Source organism: Cyprinus carpio, chromosome A13 (genome assembly GCF_018340385.1).
Source record: "Cyprinus carpio isolate SPL01 chromosome A13, ASM1834038v1, whole genome shotgun sequence".
NCBI classification, from domain to species: Eukaryota; Metazoa; Chordata; class Actinopteri; order Cypriniformes; family Cyprinidae; genus Cyprinus; species Cyprinus carpio.
Genome location: NC_056584.1, coordinates 24,604,185 through 24,626,970, shown reverse-complemented (window position 1 = coordinate 24,626,970; position 22,786 = coordinate 24,604,185). Strand labels below are relative to the sequence as shown.

The window sequence follows — 22,786 nt, the reverse complement described above, 5'->3', positions numbered from 1 at the left end:
AATCCAAATTAAACAAAACATCTGTACAGTTTACAGAAACGACACCTCTCACATGTCCATTCCAACTAGAAGGTACAATCTTTTAAAATTATGTAAATTAACATGAGGTATTAAATTATATCTAATGTACTTTTGTTTTTTAAATATCGATGATGACAAAGATGTCTGGTTTTTCTGTGTCATGTACTTGCATAGCAGAGTAGGTGATTGCTTTCACTTCTGTTCCCTGTAAAACAGGAAAATAAAAGCATTAACATCTTTGCAGTCTGTTGTCTGTTTAAATGAAAGCGTGTGTAATTTATGCACCAAATGGAATCAGTTAACATCATGTGTAGCTAAATGAGTTCTTAATAAATCCATTATTAAGATATTTTTAACTTCAAAGTGTTACTTCCAGCTAATATATGAGTCATTTCTCCAGTGAAAAAGTCTTCTTGGATGACTTGTGGATTATTGTTATCTTTTTAATCACCCGTTTGGAATCATTCTGACGGCACCCATTCACTGCAGAGCATCCACTGATGAGCAAGTGATGGAATGCTACATTTGTCCATATCTGTTCCAAAGAAATAAACTGGCCTTCGCCTGGTATGGCCCAAGGAATGAGTGAATATTCTGTAGATGTTCATTTTTGGGTTTAAGCAGCCCGGGCCAGATATAACAACAATCTGGGTACTATTTGCACAGATACTATTTAAACTGAACTGAGCTGCATGATGACATCACTGAATTCAATGATGAACTGCCTTTAACTGTCATTTTGCATTATTGACACTGTTTTCCTAATTATTGTTGTTCAGTTGCTTTGACGCAATCTTTTTTGTTTAAAGCGCTATATAAATAAAGATGACTTGACTTGACTTGACTGGGGCAGGACTTTGTTTGCTTAAACAATGGTTGTGAATCCTATCTCTCGGATGAATATCTGATATAATAAATATCTTGGCTATCTACAAAAATAAAACCGTGCGTCATGAGTTCAATATTAAGCTGCACATTACTTTAAATGCTGTGCTGCATGGGAAAGAAATTACAGGGGAATGTGTTCCCCAGAAGAGTATTACAGTATTTTACTTTAACTCAAGGTAATATTCACAGAATAGTCATAAAGTGAAGGAAACACTTTATGCACAAGCCAATCTGAACATTTTTAACCACTTGAATGGAGAAAGGCAGAAATCTTTGAAGACTTTAAGGAATTAAATCTGGCATTAATTGCATCATAAAATTAGCTTTAATATTTTGTACTACAAACAGACACCATTCTGAGTGTTACGATTTCTCCCATTCGTTTTTATATGATTGAACCACCTCTTCCCATTGAATTGTCAATTTCTGTACTCTGATTCAATGCTGCAGAAGTAAAAACCAAACGATTGATAAACTATTCAATCATACATTGCAGCTGTGGTCAGATTTACTCTATTTACCTAGAAAAGTCTGGATCCATTGGTGAGCAAGTGATGGAATGCTAAATTTCTCTAAATCTGTTCCAATGAAAATACAATCTCATCTACATCTTGAATGTAAATTTTCTGCAAATTTTCATTTTTGGGTGAACTTTTCCTTTAAGCAGCCCAGGCCAGACATACCAGAGTTCCAATGAGTCTGGCTCAGGACTATGTGTTTGCTTAAAAAGTGGAAGTCTGTTATGTAGCGTGAACCAGACAAATTAAAGATTCGATCGGGAGCCTGGTTGAAACATGAGCCGAATTCCACAGAAAGGCAGGGTGTTGTAAATCAACTCCCAGCACCACAGTCTGATAACCAGCTCTTTCACAGAACAGCTTTCAACATTAACACCATTAGAACAATTATTGACAATTTCAATTCGAAGAAGAGATTGTCTAATTTGGGGCAAGTAGTCGAAGAGATGGACAGTTTGACCCTCACATGTATAGCCATGAGAGTAAACAAGATCGTTGGATTGACTTCCCCCCACCTAGCAGAACCAGACTGAAATTCCTATGGAGACCTGTTAACCCCTCTGGTCTTCACAGGAGATATCCTTACTCCCCAGAATGGCACAGAGAATGCTTCCAATGCATATATGCACCAAAATGAACTCAAAAAAGACTTCTAAATGGATATCAGTCCATTGCTCAACTCCATATCATACATGTAACCCCCACATTTGATTATAATGTTTCTAATCACTTATTGTGTATGTCTTTTTAAATAACTCTTGAATAGCTTAAGGGATCATATTCATGTTTAGTATGTGTGTGTTCGAATCTTCTTGCTTGAAACGTTTCTGACCATCAGTTATTTGTCAAATGTATCATATTCTTGTTATAGGAATCATGTCCAAATTATACCCTGCAAGAGCGGAAAATTCGGACCACGTGCTTGATAAGATAACATATGATTTATGAATGGGTGGGACAAACATTGCAACACACCGAGAAAAGACAATATCTAATTGGTCAAGACAACATTTGAGGTGTGGCCAAAATGCCAGTTTAAATACTCAGGACACCATCAAATTTTGCTTTTAGTTTTTAGCTTTCGTTTAGCTTTTGCTATCAGTCATGCCGGCTTTTAGCCTGCTTTTAGTCATGCTTTGTCATCACTTTTAGCGTTCTTCGAGCGCCGTTCCAGCGTTGCTTCGGCCTGCACGCCTGCTGCTACTTAGCCACGATGAGAAGCACCACCTAGTCTCGTCAAACTTTACTTCTTTTCTTTTCCGTTTGAGAGTTTCGTGTTCTGAGTTAAGTTTTGTAACGCCGTGTCTTCGAGTCTGACCTCGCGTGCCTGTCTGAAACTACAACCAGCCCACAACTCTGCATCTTCAGCCTACGCCCAACCACGGGCTTCCCAAGACGTCACTTCAACGACTACTGAACTTCCAGCCAATCAGCAACTTCGGGAAACCCCCTTTTCGGCGACAACAAAGGGAACCCCGTTAAACAGGCAACGCAAGTAACCTCCAGACTCACATCTGTACTGGTGTTATCTAATATAATTTTAACCTCATTGAGGAACTCAGTGCGAGGGTTAATTAAGTGATTAAATGGTTAAATGGTTAAATGGTTTCACGTATTGCTGTAAACTTGGGATTCCACATTTTCATTCTCTTAAACTCATTCTTCCCTAACTTTCTATCTTCCTGCAACTTGTGTGAATGTGTGAGTGCATGTGCTTATGTGTTAGATTAGTTTATATGTCTTAGATTTATCTAATAAAGCCTTATTCATATTGAAAAGAGAAGTATCTTGTGTTTTTGTGCTTACAAGTTAATGTCTTAAACTGCCGATCTTGTTACTGTGCTAATTAATAGTGTTTTTCACTATACTTTGGATATTAATACCAGCGCAGATGATTTTGATGTTAAACGGCTCATTCAGTGAATCGCTGGCCGTTTCAGTGATCAGCCGTGAAACAGTGATTCTGTTCAAATTCCCTTTAAAATCTTAAATGATTCCCTTTGAGCTAAATTGACCTGTTTCCCTTACAGTTATCACCACTGACTTGTATGCATTTTTATCACACTGCAGAATCAATGGTTTGCAGTGGGTTTTTTTGCTCCCTTTTGCCCATCTTGGACTTGTGACTTACTGTTTTGCAGCTTGTAAACAGTGCTATATGAGGAATTTCCTAATTTTAACTGTCCTATGATTAGCACTAGGTAGTTGTTGTTGGAAAGAATACCAAGCATCACATAAAAATCCCCTGTGGATTCCCATAATGTTTAATAGGGCTGGCAAAGAAATGTGCTACTGTTTAGCTAGATGTGATTCAGCAGAAAGTGAATGTGTAAAGCAAATAAAGCACAGATGGGTATATTTTACAGAGCACAGCTCATTGGTCACAGCCATAGACAGATGGGGAACATACCTGTGGATGCTTATTTAGGTTAAATTCTTCACCCCACCTACGAATAAAAAAAGACTGAATGAAACATGCGCAACAGTCAGACAACATTAAGGAATCGTACATACAGAATCATTTGAAGGCTAGAGGAAATCAAAGCCCCATCCTGAATTTCTCAAAATGCTTCTGTTGAATTAAAATGCAGATTTATTTAAAGGTATAATTCACACCAAAAATAAAAATTCTGTCATCATCAAACCTGTAAGAAATAATTTCTTCTGCTGAACTCAAAAGAAGATATTTTAAAGTATGTGGGTAACCAAACAGTTGGTTCCCAATGACTTAACATAGTAACTCTTAGAAAAGGGAGGTTTTTACTGTGATCCTATAGAAAAACCATTTTGGCTCCCCAAAAGAACCTTTTAATGAACAGTTCTTAAAAGAACCATACATTTAAATAATCTTTTTTTTTCCCAGTATAAAAGAAGCTTTAGTGGAATGGAAAGGTTCCACGAATGTTAAAGGATCTCCATGGAACCAACGATGTCAATACAGAACCTTATTTTTTAAAAATGAATGGAAAAAAAAAAATGTATATATATATATATATATATATATATATATATATATATATATATATATATATATATATATATATATATATATATATATAATATACCCCTAGAAATTCTTATGAGTAAAATATCTCTGAAGTATATTCCCATTCATATTCACAATTTTGAGCACTCCAGCGTGATTACGAACATGAAATTATCCAGCCATGGCTTCCTGTTTCACAGAAATATAAAGAGGAGGGATAACAAAGCCCAAATTCCCTTAATCATCCATCAAAATGAGAAAAAAAAAAAAAACAAAGAATATATTCCTGATGTGCACCAAAATATAACTGAGCTTCACAAATTAGTGAAGTGGCTTTAAGAAAAGAGCTGGAGCAGTGAAAATTCCCATTTCCACCATCAGGGCAATAATTAAGAATTTCCAATCAACAGAAAATGTTACAAAACTGCCTGGAAGAGGACGTGTGTCTATATCGTCCTAATGCACGGTGAGAAGGAGAGTTTGTGAGGCTAAAGACTCTCCAAGGGTCACAGCTGGAGAATTGCAGAAAATAGTTGAGTCTCGGGGCCAGAAAACCTTAACATTAAATTGACAAACAGCTCCTCCATCACCAGATGTTGTTTGGGAGGGTTTCAGGAAAAATATTCATAGCTCATCCAAAAACAATCTCCAGCATATTCTGTTATCAGACACGACTGAAACTTCAAATGGGACTGGATCTATGGTCAGATGAAACTAAAAAATGAGCTTTTTAGCAGCAAACACTCGAGATGGGTTTGGTGAACACAGGGATAAAAAGGACCCCATGTGTACAATGAAATATACTGCTGTATTTGTGATGTTTTGGGCCTATATTTCTGCTGGAGGTCCTGGACATCTTGTTTAGATACATGGCATCATGGATTCTATCAAATACCAACAGATAAAAAAAATCGATAAGTGACTGACTCTGTTAGAAATCTTATAATGGGCCACGTTTGGATCTTCCAACCGGACAATAATCCAAACTCAAACCTCAAAAACAAAACAAAAATGGGTCACTGAGAACAAAACCAAGCTTCTGCTATAGCCATTCCAGTCCACTGAACTGAACCCGATAGAAAATGAGAGGAGTGAACTGAAGAGGAGAAGCACCAACATTGAGCTGGGAATCTAAAGGGTCTGGAGTGATTCTGGGTGAAGGAATGTTCTCTGATCTCGTCAGATGTTCTCTAACCTCATCAGGCATTATAGGAGAACATTTAGAGCTGTTAAACTGGCAAATAAAGGTTTCAAAAAGTATTGAATAAAAGGGTGCTGTTAATTGTGGCCAATGTGTATTAGAGAAAAACATTTATTTCATAATGATATTTTCCCCCACTTTAAATTCTTATTATCCAATGAAAGGTTAGATTTTTGAGAATTTTTTAAATAAAAGATCAAAAGGATTAACATTGCAGATTAATTTTCACAGCCTTCTTTGATCATCTTTACCAAGGGTGCCGATATTTTTGGCCATGACTGTACTGTGGAAGTCAATGGGGACCAGAAACTTCACCAGAAGAAAGAAATTCATACAGGTTTGGAATGACATGAGGCTGAGTAAATGATCTTTTTTCATTTTTGGATGAACTATCCCTTTAACATTTCAATTAAAGGGAAGTTGTGGCATAATGGTTAGAGAGTTTGACTCCTAACCCTAAGGTTGTGGGTTCGAGTCTCGGGCCGGCAATACCACTTCACTGCAACATTTAATTTAGGCAAATATTATTTCATATTTGTTTTAATTATCAGAAGGCAGACTCTGAAATCCCCCTAATTCTAGACTGTTTACACACTACAATACGGTGTTAGCTGGAAAAGCCAGATCCTTGTCCAGAAAGTGGGGTCTCTTTGTGAGAAGAGGAAATCATGCAGTAAAAGTTTATTGATACGTTTCCATGTGGGAAACTACAGTCATAATGAAAGTCCTATGAAGCTCTTTCCTCACCCATTGCTTCCCCACCCATTGTAATTGTCGATAGATGTAAACTATACAGGTCCTTCTCAAAAAATTAGCATATTGTGATAAAAGTTCATTATTTTCCATAATGTAATGATAAAATTAAACTTTCATATATTTTAAATTCATTCATCACCAACTGAAATATTTCAGGTCTTTTTTTAATACTGATGATTTTGGCATACAGCTCATGAAAACCCAAAATTCCTATCTCAAAAAATTAGCATATTTCATCCGACTAATAAAAGAAAAGTGTTTTTAATACAAAAAATGTAAACCTTCAAATAATTATGTTCAGTTATGCACTCAATACTTGGTCGGGAATCCTTTTGCAGAAATGACTGCTTCAATGCGGCGTGGCATGGAGGCAATCAGCCTGTGGCACTGCTGAGGTGTTATGGAGGCCCAGGATGCTTCGATAGCGGCCTTAAGCTCATCCAGAGTGTTGGGTCTTGCGTCTCTCAACTTTCTCTTCACAATATCCCACAGATTCTCTATGGGGTTCAGGTCAGGAGAGTTGGCAGGCCAATTGAGCACAGTAATACCATGGTCAGTAAACCATTTACCAGTGGTTTTGGCACTGTGAGCAGGTGCCAGGTCGTGCTGAAAAACGAAATCTTCATCTCCATAAAGCTTTCCAGCAGATGAAAGCATGAAGTGCTCCAAAATCTCCTGATAGCTAGCTGCATTGACCCTGCCCTTGATAAAACACAGTGGACCAACACCAGCAGCTGACATGGCACCCCAGACCATCACTGACTGTGGGTACTTGACACTGGACTTCAGGCATTTTGGCATTTCCCTTCTCCCAAGTCTTCCTCCAGACTCTGGCACCTTGATTTCCGAATGACATGCAAAATTTGCTTTCATCCGAAAAAAGTACTTTGGACCACTGAGCAACAGTCCAGTGCTGCTTCTCTGTAGCCCAGGTCAGGCGCTTCTGCCGGTGTTTCTGGTTCAAAAGCACACGCCTGTGCACGGTGGCTCTGGATGTTTCTACTCCAGACTCAGTCCACTGCTTCCGCAGGTCCCCCAAGGTCTGGAATCGGTCCTTCTCCACAATCTTCCTCAGGGTCCGGTCACCTCTTCTCGTTGTGCAGCATTTTTTGCCACACTTTTTCCTTCCCACAGACTTCCACACTGAGGTGCCTTGATACAGCACTCTGGGAACAGCCTATTCGTTCAGAAATTTCTTTCTGTGTCTTACCCTCTCGCTTGAGGGTGTCAATGATGGCCTTCTGGACAGCAGTCAGGTCGGCAGTCTTACCCATGATTGCGGTTTTGAGTAATGAACCAGGCTGGGAGTTTTTAAAAGCCTCAGGAATCTTTTGCAGGTGTTTAGAGTTAGTTAGTTGATTCAGATGATTAGGTTAATAGCTCGTTTAGAGAACCTTTTCATGATATGCTAATTTTTTGAGATAGGAATTTTGGGTTTTCATGAGCTGTATGCCAAAATCATCAGTATTAAAACAATAAAAGACCTGAAATATTTCAGTTGGTGTGCAATGAATCTAAAATATATGAAAGTTTAATTTTATCATTACATTATGGAAAATAATGAACTTTTATCACAATATGCTAATGTTTTGAGAAGGACCTGTATTATCACCTAGCGACATATTAAAAGTTGGATATATAGTACATCCTACTTCACCTTCATACATTTAGTATACTCAAGTAAAGCAATATACACTATATGGCAAATCTTGGCTGCATGATTTTATGTATGTGTATGTATTGTATGTATGTATATAGATACACACACACACACATTATCTGCATACGTATAAACTTGCATACAGTGATTTCTACTATTTAGCAAATCTCACATGTCTGATTTATCTAGTCACAAAATATAACTATATTAATACCCAGCTGTTTATATAAAGTTGTTGCGCATGCGCACTGGCTGATCTAGCCTGAATAATAAGCTTTTTATAACGCTATTTGTGCAAAATAAACAACATTTATGACACAGATGTTATCAGATTTCTTTGGTGATTTCAAATATTAAATTTAATTGCAAGCCAATGAACACTTTTGTAGAATTTGATGTTTCCCCATTCAAAGAGATAGGAATTGCACTTGGATGCCTGAGAGGCGTTTCAAAGATGGCCTCCGAGTGACATGACTTGTCTTAAAGGGACTTTGAAAATATCAGTGTATTCTGGCAAAATTATTTTGTAATCCTCATATAAATGGCAAATATTTTATTATATTATTAGTGGGTGTATTCCAAGTTTTCGTATCATAGGAAACATATTTGAAAGATTTATTAAGACAAGATGTCAATAACGTGTGAGTCAAATGCAGTTTACAAAATTACAAAACATGACATAAAATGAGCTTAACACATCTTAACTTTTTTTTCTGTGAGAGATTCATCCTCAGATGATGAAATTTCACATATCAGAAAGATTTCCAGTAAAAATGATTTAGCCCACTTTCACTATGAATCAAATATGCGATTGATTGTTATGAATGGATTTGTGTGTTGCTGGGGAAACAGCATATCATCTGTTCGTGTGCGTAGGTTTTTCTTCATCTCTCCCTCTTTCACTTTAACTGATAACAGCTGGGATTGCCGCAGTACTAAAGCCATCCGGTGGAAGGAATTGATGGTTCCCCGCTCTCCTGGTGTCTTCGTTTTTTTTGATTCAACTATGATTTTGTTTTTTGTTTTTTGATTATTTAATTATCCCCATGCAGTTCCAAACCCGTAAAAGCTCAGTTCGAAAGTGAAAAGTGAAAGTCGTGACATTTGCCTTGTATGGTAACCAATACTCAGAATTGGTTCAGAATCTGCATTTAACCCATCCAAGTGCACACACACAGCAGTGAGAAGTGAACACACCGTGAACACACACCCGGAGCAGTGGGCAGCTATATCCAGCGCCCGGGGAGCAACTGGGGGTTCAGTGCCTTCCTCAAGGGCACTTCAGCCATGAGTATTGAGGGTGGAAGAGAGCGCTGTTCATTCACTCCCTCCCACCTACAAAAAGTGTCCCTGTCGCATCATATAACCCAGATTGCGTGTCTGATGGAGTATTCTGACGACAACTTTCATACCTTTTAAGGACCTTGACACTGCTATTTACTTGGCAGTCTATGGGACAGTCACAGGCCTCCCAGTTTTCATCCAAAATATCTTAAATTGTGTTCTGAAGATGAACGGAGCTTTTACGGGTTTGGAACGACATGGGGATTAATGACAAAATTTTCATTTTTAAATGGAGTATCCCTTTAACACTGTTGCTCCCGTTGTGTAACGTGTGTTGGCGAAAGGATCACCAACTTAGACATTTGTTGTCAATCACTGAATTAATAATCTCGTCTCAAGAAATATCTGCGTCCACACGGAACCACAAAACCTACACAAAACGATGTAGTATATATGCCAGACCAGCATGTGGTGCTGTAATTCTGCCACAGAGATAGACTAAAAACAGAGAAGAAGACTTGGACTATGCATAAGCCTGGATATTTTAGGCAATATAGAAATCCTGATGAGGATGTGTCCTGGGAAAATGGCACATTTGGTCACTTTATTACTTGTGTATGTATAATTGATAGTGGATGGTTATTGTTTTGATTATTTTGTTTTATAACCTGTCTGTAATTATCTAATAGCCCTGAACACCTTGATTAGCTGCTTCAGGTGTGTTTGATTGGGGTTGGAGCTGAAATCTGCAGGACAATAGCTCTCCAGTAGCAGGGTTGGAGATCCCTGTAATAGAGTGACCAAATGTGCCATTTTCCCAGGACACATCCTGGCCAGGATTTCTATATTGCCTAAAATATCCACGTTTAGGCTTTGTTTGTTTGTGCTGTGCAGACCAACTGTTGTAAAAGCTCTAGAGAGCAGATGGCTTCTTGTGCCTTTGAATCGGGAACAGAAAGCCAAAACCTGGATATTTTAGAAATCCTGGCCAGGACGTGTCCTGGGAAAATGGCACGTTTGGTTACCCTAGTATACAAACAAACATGGAACAATACATGTATTAATCCGTGTTCATGTTAGTTAACAAAAAAACAGTCGTTCAGTGTTTGTTCATGTTTTTGTTTCTGTTACGTGACGTAGCGGTGTCTGACTAGGGGCGAGACATGGGCTGATGACGTCATCGTTTCAGAAAATATACAGATTCGCTGTACACAAGAAAACAGCTTTTTCAAATTTATCCACTCTGGGACCCGGTTTTAAAAAATATTGGTTTCACTCTCCCAAAATGCCGGATCCATGTGGACGAAACGCCTATACGATACAAAATTTATGCATATACAGCTAAACACGTCTCTGTGTGGACTGGGCCTTATGTTTACGTTTGGTTGCTTACTTCCTGGACCTTGGTTAAGTGGAGACTGGTAGGGAGCTGGGTGCCTGTTGTTTTGTTCGTTTTCTGCTGTTTATGTTAGCAGAGAGGTAAGAACTTGTATTTAATTTGATTTCTAGGTTAGTTTGTGTGTAGTGGTAGTTTTGTTTATTGTAATTTACTTTGGCAAATTGCCCCTCCCTAAGTTAAGATGGGGAAGTCCTGGCCTAACGGTTAGATAGTCGGACTCGTAATCAAAAAAGGGATTGTAGGTGGGGGGAGTGTATGTACCAGTGCTCTCTCCACCCTCAATACCACGACTGAGGTGCCCTTGAGCAAGGCACTGAACCCCCAAATGCTCCCCGGGGGCCGCATCATAAATGGCTGCCCACTGCTCCAGATGTGTGTTCACAGTGTGGTATGCTCACTGCTGTGTGTGTGCACTTTGGAACTCGCTGTTTGTAACAGATGAAAATTTTTTCCTAGCATTCCCTTCCAGCTATGAAAACACCTGAACAACATCCAAGAAGTTCATTTGGGTTCAGACACAGAAGGCTAGTTTTCTCTGGTTTGGCTGAGCTTCTTGTGGGAGTTCTATGGGCGTGCAATGAAAGACTTTTTTTGTCTAGACTTTTAGAGTCAGAACTCACCCTATCGAGCGGATTCTGAAGCGCACTCGGTCAATATGCAACACCTTCACTTCCTGCAAAACAAAAGACCAGGCTGTTGGGAAATGGAAAAACTGAAAATCACAGAAAATCTAATGCCAATATGTGCACATTACCCTGGGAATGAAGAAGATATCAGCGCTGAATTTAAAGAGCCAGTCATCTAAGAAATGAAAAAGGAGTGACTCCATATCATCACCTGAAACATCAAGATAAGGGTCATCATCTGGCTTGACCAGCGGTTTTCAGTTTTATTTCCTTTTTGTGCCTTTGAAAGCACCTTTAATGCCCTCACTGTAATCTAATATATCACCACTCCTGCACAACGTTTTGTGAAATAATGAAAAAAAAAAATGACATTTATTTAGTTACTTCTGACAAGAAGTTTCCTTTGTATAACAAACTCAAAATACGATATCAGTTTTTATGGTTGTTGTAGTATTTTTTTTTTTTTTTTGTGTGTGTGTGCTTTTTAATTTAAATACTATTAATAGAACTATTTTTAAATCATTTAAAACTTATTGAGGCACCTCTGGAAGTTTGCCTGGGTGAAAAACATTGGTCTAAATTGAATTGCAAAGTAGCAATTCCCAAACAAGCAATTAATGTTGGAGTCAATAATATTACCAGTAAAGTTAATGTAAAAAAAATAAATAAATAAAACTCTTAATGTTATGTTTACTGTTGAATAGCAAAAACAGTTATTTCTGTTTCCAATGTCGTGCTGAATAAAAGACAAACAGAATAATTAAGCTCTATAAATGTGTTTTTTATAATTCTTGCAACATATTTTGGTCATATGAAGTCATGTAATAGCTTTAAATGACAGTTTAAGTTTCTGCCACACCCAAGCAAATCATACTTCTTTGCAGCAACATGAAGATGCGTAACTGATGTAATTATATTCTTTCTAGACTGTATAGACAACTTGCAACCTTTAAAATTAGGTCGGACCTCAAAGCTATTAAGATGTAAGATGTGTGATGGTGTTTAGAATTGATAACTGAATTTAAATACAGGTCTAAAGAACTAAAAATGATCATCCCATGTGTATGAAACATGACTCACTCACAAAATTGCAATGACAATGGCCTCTCATGTATTTTTTTTTTTTTTTTTTTTTGACCAAAGTAATATTTCAACCAAAGACTTGTTATTTTCTGTAATGGTAAGTAAACCACTGTTAAAAGACACATTGTGTTTTATATTTGGAAAGCTGCTTCAGAGCATGCTCTTGTGTTGCCATGTCTTTTCATCATAAGCTTCTTTGGGCTTGTTGATTGGTAACGGCTCATAAAGCAATCAGGTTTATGTATTTATTAATGTGGGCAGGTATTTTGGTATTATTTGATATTTTGATCAAAATATAGCATTTGGATTTATTTTGTTTTATTATTGGCCTGTTTAGTTTTTTTTTTTTTTTTTTTTTAGCAAGATCTAGCAACACAAATAAGTGAAAGCTTATATTCCTGTGATTTTTCTTGATACTTTAAGTTCATACAAAAGTGAAACACATCTCTGATGCACATATATATATATATATATATATACATATATATATATAGCATATATATATAGTTATATATATATCCATATATATATTATATATACAGTACAGGTCAAAAAGTTTGGAAACATTACTATTTTAATGTTTTTGAAAGAAGTTTCTTCTGCTCATCAAGCCTGCATTTATTTGATCAAAAATACAGAAAAAAAATGTAATATTGTGATATATTATTACAATTTAAAATAATAATGTTTTTAAATTTATTATACTTTTAAATTATGCTTTTATTTCTGTGATGCAAAGCTGACAGTTTTAGGATCATTATCACATGATCCTTTAGAAATCATTCTAATATGATGATTCATTATCAAAGTTGGAAACAGTTCTGCTGCTTAATATTTTTTCAGAACATGTGATACTTTTTTAGGATACTTTGATGAATAAAAAGTAAAAAAAAATAAAAAAATAAAAAAAAATAAGAAGCTATGTTTTTCAAATATAAATATTTTGTAATAACAATATACACTACTGGTCAGTAATTTGGGGTCAGTAATTTTTTTTTCTTTCTTTTTTTTTAAATAAAATCACAATTACTTTTATTCAGCAAGGATGTGTTAAATTGATAAAAAGTGATAGTAAATAAAATATGCCGCTGTATTAGAATATATATTATTAGATTTTTTTTTTTTTATTTTGAATAAAAGGCAGTTCTTTTTAACCTTTTATTCATCCAAATATATTAGACAGCAGAACTGTTTTCCCAACACTCATAATAAATCAGAATATTAGAATGATTTCTAAATGATCATGTGATAGACTGGATGTTACATGTGACACTGAAGGCTGGAGTAATGATGCTGAAAATTCAGCTTTGCATCACAGGAATAAATTATTTTTTTAAAGTATATTCAAATAGAAAACTATTATTTTAAGCTGTAATAATATTTTACAATATTACTGTATTTTTTTCTGTATTTTTGATCAAATAAATGCAGGCTTGATGAGCAGAAGAGACTTCTTTCAAAAACATTAAACATATTAATGTTTCCAAACTTTTGACCTGTACTGTATATATATATATATATATATATATATATATATATATATATATATATATATATATATATATATATATATATAAAATTAACAACTTAAGTTCGGTTCTGTACCACTGTGTAGAATTTTTGTAAATGCGGCTGTCACAACCTGAATTTTTCAGGATTTAATTTGGTTGCAAAATATGGTCATCACTCCCGTAAATCCCTGAACTCTGTGTGTACATAAGTGACAATTGACTAGTGTCCCACCTTCTGATTCTACATCTAGAGTGTCAATGGGTTCCACAGTTTCTGTGTCCGTCATGTAGCCAAACATCCCCATTGCACACTGTTCAAAAGCCTCTTCTAGAGAATCACCCCATGAATGAATCCTACAGTGAAAAACAGAAAATGCTTCAAAGGCACACTGCAAACACACACACAGACATATTAATTCTTCCATTAATTCTAGGAAACCCAAATATAATTCCTTGTCCAAACGTAGGCCACGTGCTAAAGCATGTTTAAAGAACCCAAAAAGATTCTGGTGGCACTGGAAAAGTGGTTCAGGAATGACTCACTTAAAATATTCTTAATTCCCTTTACCACTAGTGCAGCTTCTGACGTTTCCAGTTATTCTTAGTAAATAGGCAAATACTTACTGGACATCTGCAGTATGGTCAAGATCTGAAACAGAAAATCAAATATTGCTTTAATGATGCTAATACACATAAGTCTAAGCGTGAAAGTGCAAACACTGAACAATCACAGAATGAAACCATTACTACACTGTATGTTTCAATATGATCATTCTTGTGTGGGCGTTGCATTTACACCGTTTTGACCAGCAGGAGTGTTTCAGTGACTCAAAGTTTCGAAAAGCTTCGGTTTTTCCATGACTACTTCATACATATTTTGCATTATATAGTCTGACATATGTAAGGAAACTATTTTAAAATAATAAAAAAAATAATAAAAAAAAAAAAAAATTGCAACGATACTATGTTACGTGCTGTATCACGTGACCTAATTAATATTCATGAACCTTCACCCTTATCAGAAATAGTACATTTGATAGTTAAGTGCGTTTCTGTAACGTTCGTGCCTTTATTTACATATGACTCTTATGTATGACAAGTATGTGTTACAAGGATGTATTTTCAGCACATTTACATTTAGTTTAAGAAGGTTTTGTTTGTGTTCGTTACTGAATGTAGATGACATGCGCAATACACAGTGAATTCGATTCCACTTACACTCATATTTCTTGGTGATGGGAGGATACTTTGATTTTGTAGCTTTTTGCGCTTCTGTGAGATCAAGTTCACGGTCAGTCATTGTTCCGTGAGTGATTTTAATGCTCTGTAGCTGTTATTTCCGTGAAAACATGCGGGGCGTACAGTACGAAGGCAGAAACGGTGGACCACAGAAGAGTCCACTTGCTCCTGCATTCATTTTCATCGTAAAAGTCCCATTCCCTTGTTCAACTAAAACCGATGTGATGTCTTATCCCTTTATTTTTGGGATTTTTTGTCATATCCGAGGTTAGTGACAATGATTCGCTTGAGCTGTAAATGCAGCACCACTTTATTTGGTATAGGCATATTTATATTAAGTTTTCACATCACCAGTTTTTCTACCAAGCTATACAATGAGCATTTTTCATTCACTCACTTGAGACACTTGCAGTACAGACAGAGGGTTTATATTTTGTGTGATATTGAATAATGTTCCACTCCACTTTGATATTCCAGTAGCTTGATACACGGGAAGACACAATTATATAAAGTAGCGTTAATCTGAAAACTGCTTTGATTGCTTGTTTCCTGTTGACATACATGAATTATCTCTCTGACGTCAAAGATAAACACAAACTTTTCATTGCCTTGAACTCTCTGATTAAATAACAAGCAACTGGTAGAGAGGAGAATAAGATAAACTATTATAAGCATCTGTTGCGTAAATCACACTTTCACATGGACTTCATTTGAGGACTTTCAAGGCACCACAACCTCTGACATTATATTCAATAAATATGTTTTTAATGTTTATTTTACCTTTGTTCATTTCAACAAACTAATACAGACAGTTTTATAAGCGTCCACTTGTTTTGTTTTATTGCAGAACAAAAGCACTTGCAGAGAAAGATACAGAAGATACATTATAACCAAATAATATAACAGGGAATAATTGAAATGAATTAACGAGAGAAAAGGTTTCAGTCGTTGATTTTGCATTTTTATTTCTTGCTTTTAGAGTCTAAATATATTGCATTAGTTCAGTTTTAAATTGTATGATGTTAGGTTTATTGTTTTTATTTAGTACTTTCCACACATAATGACAAATTAAACACCAAGTTTTGTTCCAGTCTCTTATTCAGTAAAAATAAATCTTTAAAAATATATCCGGTTAGCCAAATCTTTTCGTTTAATGGATTATTCCTCTAGAAGGCACATGAAGTCTCCGTGACTCTAAAAATCTTGAGACTACTGTCATGACCAAGTGACAAATTTTGTGTTTCGCAAAGTTTGCTGCTTCAGTAGTAGATTATTTTTCCATATGTTTCTATGGTATACAAAAAAAAAAAATTATATAAGTTTTAAAAGCTTTTATCGGGAAACATAATGACTCATAATGAAGGAATCACTATTTATGGTGTTGGCCTTTGTTCTTCATAACCTCTCCAATTCGCTCTGGCATGCTGCATATTAGCTTCTGGGCTAAATCCTGACTGTTAGTGATCCATTCTTGCCTTATAAGTTCTCAGAGTTGATCACAATTTGTGGGCGTCTGCTTGACCACTCGCCTTTTGAGGACTGTTGCAGGATGTTTTGATACCATTCTTTATTCATGGCAGTGTTTTTGGGCAGAATTATGAGAGAGCCCACTCCCTTGGTTGAAAAGCAGCCCCACACATGGATGGTCTCAGGATGCTTCACTGTTGGAACAACGCAGGACTCATGGTAGCGTTCCCCTTTTCCTCTCCGAATGATCGATTTTCCAGATGTCCCAAACAGTCGGAAGGGAGCTTCATCAGAGAAAAGCACCAGTCTTCTGCTGTCCAATCCTTGTGATTCCTGAAAAATTTCAGTTTTCAGTTTTAAATGGTTCTTTCAGGTGCAATATTCTCTGTAGCAATTTCCTTGCATGTGAGGCTATGTTGATGCAAAGCAATGATGGCTGCACGTGTTTCTTTGGAGGTAACCATTGTTAACAAGAACACAATGATTCCCGCCTTTTATAGCATTCAGTCTGCTCTTACAATACAGGGATGAGCAACTTTGGTAGTGACGAGGGCCAGCATTTTTTCTCCTTTATACCAAGGGGCCAGATTACTAATCCACGTCCACACACCTTTTACACTGTTTTGCTGAATTTCCTTTTTATTGAAGGAAATTAAAGTATAACTAATGTAATTTGTTTTATTAGCTATAAAACTTGTGCAGTTATGCTAATTCAGAAGGAACACTTTGTTGTCAGTGGACAGAAATATTACCCCAACAAGCCAATGTAAACATCTCAGTTGCATTGTTTTTGTGAATTTGCAACAAACAAAGAGGTCCTTTTTTTTAGTGGCCTACAGAACATTCTCAAAACAACCTAAGAGGACAGTTAAAAAAGGCTCATTAAAAAATGAGTTATTCCAAAAAAAATATATATTCCAAAGGGTATTCAGAATCCACGATTAGCGAAAACGAATCTTTGAAAAACATTAACAAAGAATGAAGCATATTTAAAGAGCCTGTTAAATTTGTGCGACTGAGTTCATTTTTTTTTTTTTCATTTTCATTGTGTTTTTCTTCTTTTGTAATGGCATATTTTACAGTCTATGGTTTTGACACAAACCTCTCGTGGGGGCGGGCTTAACAGTGATCTACTCTGATTGGATAGTGAGCTTTTGATGGACAGGTGCTCTCTGACCGGGAAGTACAGACGTCACTCAGTGGCACGCATATTAGAAAGCTCTCGCGGTGATTAAATCTGGGGCACGTTCAAGCTCACACCGGTGCGCAACGTTTTGCTACGTTTTCCGGGTTGAACGACACGTTTCCTGGAAACGGTGTGCAACGGTGTGCAACGGGTTTGAGATGCGTTTTCTCTTGTTTGGTGGGTGTGTCAGAAATGTCGGCCCAAATTAGCGGCAGCATGTATATAAACCACGCGGTATTAAAGAGACACCTCGCACAATGGGTCCTAGTAAAGTAGTTTACAAATGTGTCCGCTGCAGCTCGGTATATGCAAAGAATTGATGCATGTTTATTTACAGTAAAGGCAAAATAACTTAAATAATAAGGGCACAAGTATAGATCTAGAACTTCTTTAAAGTCTGTCTAAATATTGTATTAGTAATTTGCAATGTCTTCTCTGTCTATTTTCTTTCCTTAGGAAGGTGTGCTAGACACTGATTAATGTAACAAACATACTATTACATTTTTATATATTTTGATAATGTATTGTGGAGGGACACTTTCATAAACTTTTTTTATACTCATCTGATTATATAATGGTAAATATCACAAAAGTATAGTACAACAGTGATCGTCAATAATGATAGCCTACTCACAATAAAAAATTAATAAGGTCATATAGATCATAACACAGTCTCGGAGGTAAGAAGTGGATTATCCTTCACCTGAAATGTTTGTCTTTTCATCCTGAAATTGCGAGGCTGGCAAATGTTGGATCACAAATAATTGGGACAGACAGTTTCCACAAATCTCTTCACTTGATTGGGATGTTTCTCTTTCATTCTGGACGGCAAGGGCAGTGACTGTAACATCGAGGGTACTTTGCAGTATATTAAACAAGTATTTATATCAATCATCATCAGTAGGCTCCGAAAATTCTTCAAAAAGAACACAGAGAATGGCCTTCTCAGCTGCCATAGTTGCAACGCTTGAGTCATCACAACAGGGTGTTCAACACGCCACCGTTTCCGTTTAAAAAACGTTTTGCAACGTTTTGTCGGGGCTGAACGCAGCCCTGGTATATAATGCATGTTTAATTTTTCACAGTTTAAGTTTAAGAAATTTTTTTTAAGGTTTTGTAGGGGTTCTACCCTGTAAAGAAGTTTATACAAAGATTTAAATCTGACATTGATTTTACAAGCTCTTTTTGTTCGAGTTCTGAAGAAACTGTACACTTAAATGGAAAATTATTTAAATGTAATCTCAGTATCTACTAATAAGAAAGCTATAAGGACTGTTAGAATTTGCTCTGCCTTTGATCTCCTTGTGTAATTTTGTTTAGATTTTGGCCCTCTTTTTCTTTAGTTCTATTTTATTCTTAATTGTTGTTTTTTTTTTTTTTTTTTTTTTTTTTTTTTTGTGGTTGATATTATGTGATGAATGTTTATACTTTTGTAAGTTTTTGTTCTCTGCATTAATAAAAAAAGAAAAAGAAAAAAAAGCTCTCGCGGTGATTTGTATGCAATATTACTAAATATGTAACTAATATTTGACCTTCGATCGTATGAAGGTCAAATATATGCGCGCCACTGAGTGGCGTCTGTACTTCCCGGTCAGAGAGCACCTGTCCATCAAAAGCTCACTATCCAATCAGAGTAGATCACTGTTAAGCCCGCCCCCACGAGAGGTTTGTGTCAAAACACCAAACGAAAAACTGCGAAGCGTAAGCGAAATCTGTGACAATGCATTCAGAATCCACGATAGGGCTGGGCGATGTATCGCATGCAATTGTCACGCGCATTTCGTCAGTAAAGCCGGTTCCCTGATTACCGCTAAATCTCCATCACCTGATTTCAAATGGAGCGGCATTTAATAGCCTATACAGAGCCGTAGATCACTGAAAAGCTACGCAATATCGCGTTCATTACGAAGGCGGATTCATCTGCGATAATGACCGCGATATTGCGTAGCTTTTCAGTGATCTACGGCTCTGTATATTAAATGCCGCTCCATTTGAAAGCAGGTGATGGCGATTTAGCGGTAATCACGGAACCAGATTTACTGACGAAATGCGCGTGACAATTGCATGCGATACATCGCCCAGCCCTAATCCACGATTACCGAAAACGAATCTTTGAAAAAGATTAACAAAGAATTAACATATTTGAAGAGCCTGTTAAATTTGTGCGACTGAGTTCATTTTTTTTCATTTCATTGTGTTTTTCTTCTTTTGTAAATGGCATATTTTTGATAGTTTCTGAAAAAGTTACGTTCAGTTTTATAAAGTTTCGTTCATTGTTATAGAAGCAAATGTAATTCCATAGGTAAATAATGAAGAAGAAGCATGCACGAGAACGTTTTAAATGGACTCGTAGGTGATTTTGTTTTTTTTGGGAGTGTGAATATAGCTTCTTTGCAAGTGAGTGTTAGTCCTTTATTTTTAGATTTTTAAACGGTTGTTTTTTATTTTTTTTTGGGTTTAAAGTTATAAGGATGTGAGGGTGTGTTGGTGAGTTGCTGATACATAGTAATAGGAGAAACGAAACTTTTCAAAACTGAATCATTTGATTCTTCGCAAAACGATTCATTCTACGAAGCATTTCTGAACACCACAGGTTAGCGGCATCTGCTGATCAAAACGGTGCAAATGCAACCTCCCTAACGTGTAGAATGACACCTTAAGAAAAAAATTAATCTGTTAAACGCAACCTAAAAATACGCGCATACCATTAAACATAAAGGTTTTGTAAAAAGGTGTATTTTGTGTTCTTATGCTGGGCTAAGCAAACTAGGTCAGGAAGAAGTGATTTTTATAATACATAAATAGGCTACGCATTAAATTATTTAATAAAGAGCCTACATTATGAAACTGACCAGAGATTAGTTAAATCACAAGTTTGTCTTTAACATCAACAATAAAAAATGTTTTATTTATTTATATTGTGAAATATTATTACAACAACAAAACGTTTTCTATTTTAATCTATTTGAAAATGTAATTTATTCCTGTGATCAAAGCTGAATTTTCAGCATCATTACTCCAGTCTTCAGTGTCACATGATCCTTTAGAAATCATTATTATATTCAGATTTGCTGCTCAAGAACAAATGTGACAAATATATTAAAAAGTACCAAATTCCATGTGCCATGTAGATGCTGCAAGCATTTACTTATTTTTATTTTTTAAGAACTAAATCAACTTTTTCTGAGGTGTTTTTGCAATTCGTTTGAACCAACTGGTGAGTTTTAGTGAATGACTGAAACATTCAAAGGTCTTATAAATCTTTTGTCTGAGTGAAGATTCATACAAACACGTTCCCATTCCTCAACTTATTCAAAGTGGTCAAGAAAGGGAGCTCAAACAATATTTATATTCTTGCATCCTGAAACAGGTTCTATCACTGGTTCACTGCCTTCCATCTGTTAACTCTTTCCTGTTGTTGACTTTTTATTGCACTAATGCATAATACGTTTCTCAATTCCTCAGTCTTACTGAACACTTTCATACTTTAAGTGTAGCGTAAGTGTCCAAATAAATTATATGGTTATTGTATTATTCATTCATGGAAATTTTGGGTTTAATGAGTAATACAGTTGAGGAATAAATCTGAATAGTTGCATCTCTACTCAATCTCTTTCCCTAGTTGGCATCCTGACTGCATCGACATGAAGCCTGCGATCAAAAAGTATTTTCCTGGAGATCCAAGATCTGAATCGAATAAGAAGGGTGTTGAAACTTTGGTGCTGAGCAGAATGGAGGAATCAGGTGTGCTCTTTTGTCAACGACTGAAATATGGAGTAAAAACTATTCAAGTGCCAGATGAAAGTCATCCGGATATTAAAACAGAGGCTTCCATCGCCCATCCTTCAAACTGCAGTACGATTAAAAAATACCACAGTAAGACTCCTGTTCAAAAATACATCTGTAAGCTGTGTGGCATTGAGTATCGGCAGAGCATAAGCCTGGTGCGTCACATGCGGATACACACAGGTGAGGCGCCGTACATCTGTGAACATCGTCGTAAAGACTGGCTTCAGCTGCACAGCAGCGTCCACACGGGTAACAAGCGAAAGCCTGCAAAGAGCTTCAGTTGCCATAAGTGTGGGAAGAAGTTTACAGGCTCCACCGCGCTCCAGAGCCATCTGTATAGACACCGAGGCGAGAGGCCGTTCGTCTGCGCGCACTGCGACAAGACCTTCTACAGTCAGACCAATCTTAAACGGCATCAGGTTGATTCTCATTCTGATGACAAACCCTTCTGCTGCCCTGTGTGTGGAAGCAGATTCTCACGCCTTTTTACGCTGCAGAAACACATGCGGACTCACACTGGAGAGATACCTTTCTCGTGTCCAGACTGTTGAAAAACTTTCCGTCATAAATACTCCATGGATATGCATCGTAAACGGCACTCGGCTAAAAAGTTGATGTAATGCACAATTATGCATGTCACATGAATTACCGTTTTATTATTTGTTTTAATCATGTTCCTTTTATTGATTATGTTTTTCTGAATCTTATTATACCTGTTTGGTCCCAATAAAGAGCCTTTTTATCACCTTTTCATCACTGTTTTTCTCAGTTGATTACAATTTATACCCAATTTGTGACCCTGGAGCACAAAACCAATCTGAAGTCACTGGGGTATATTTGTAGCAATAGACAAAAAACAATGTATGGGTCAAAATTATAGTTTTTTGTTTTATGCCAAAAATCATTAGGATATTAAGTAAAGATCATGGTCCATGAAGATATTTTGTAAATTTCCTACCGTAAATATATAAAAACTTAATTTTTGATTAGTAATATGTATTGTTAAGAATTCATGTGGAAAACTTTAAAGGCGATTTTCTCCGTATTTTGATTTTTTTTGCACCCTCAGATTCCAGTTTTTTAATTCAGCTTATTTATTCAGCTTTCAGATGATGTATAAATCTCAATTTGGAAAAATTTACACTTAAGACTGGTTTTGTGGTTCAGGGTCA

The 22,786-nt window shown here is 36.4% G+C and overlaps 2 protein-coding genes across 3 annotated transcripts; one reads left to right on the top strand and one right to left on the bottom strand.

The window, feature by feature from the left end:
- Position 1: 1 nt before the first annotated feature.
- zbtb8os (zinc finger and BTB domain containing 8 opposite strand) lies at positions 2–15,368 on the bottom strand. Of its 2 annotated transcripts, none has more exons than XM_042769454.1 (7): positions 15,152–15,368; positions 14,558–14,582; positions 14,166–14,287; positions 11,468–11,514; positions 11,334–11,386; positions 3,838–3,874; positions 2–226 (listed from the first exon to the last, which is right to left on the bottom strand). In XM_042769454.1, the coding sequence occupies exons 1-7, from the start codon at positions 15,231–15,233 to the stop codon at positions 140–142; spliced, it is 453 nt and encodes a 150-aa protein (XP_042625388.1). In that variant the 5' UTR covers positions 15,234–15,368; the 3' UTR covers positions 2–139. The 2 variants fall into 2 exon arrangements, with proteins under 2 accessions (XP_042625388.1, XP_042625387.1); XM_042769453.1 differs by having other exon boundaries at positions 11,468–11,550; positions 15,152–15,363.
- LOC109062148 (oocyte zinc finger protein XlCOF6.1-like) lies at positions 15,303–22,364 on the top strand. The gene is made up of 2 exons (XM_042769452.1): positions 15,303–15,439; positions 21,448–22,364. The coding sequence occupies exon 2, from the start codon at positions 21,470–21,472 to the stop codon at positions 22,163–22,165; it is 696 nt and encodes a 231-aa protein (XP_042625386.1). The 5' UTR covers positions 15,303–15,439; positions 21,448–21,469; the 3' UTR covers positions 22,166–22,364.
- Positions 22,365–22,786: the final 422 nt, after the last annotated feature.

Coding starts and splice junctions, on each gene's coding strand:
- zbtb8os (XM_042769453.1), bottom strand. CDS start 15,233: ATGACTGACCGTGAACTTGATCTCACAGAAGCGCAAAAAGCTACAAAA. Junction 14,288..14,557: donor GACCATACTGCAGATGTCCA/GTAAGTATTTGC, acceptor TTTTCACTGTAG/GATTCATTCATGGGGTGATT. Junction 11,551..14,165: donor TCTAGATGTAGAATCAGAAG/GTGGGACACTAG, acceptor TTGATGTTTCAG/GTGATGATATGGAGTCACTC.
- LOC109062148 (XM_042769452.1), top strand. CDS start 21,470: ATGAAGCCTGCGATCAAAAAGTATTTTCCTGGAGATCCAAGATCTGAA.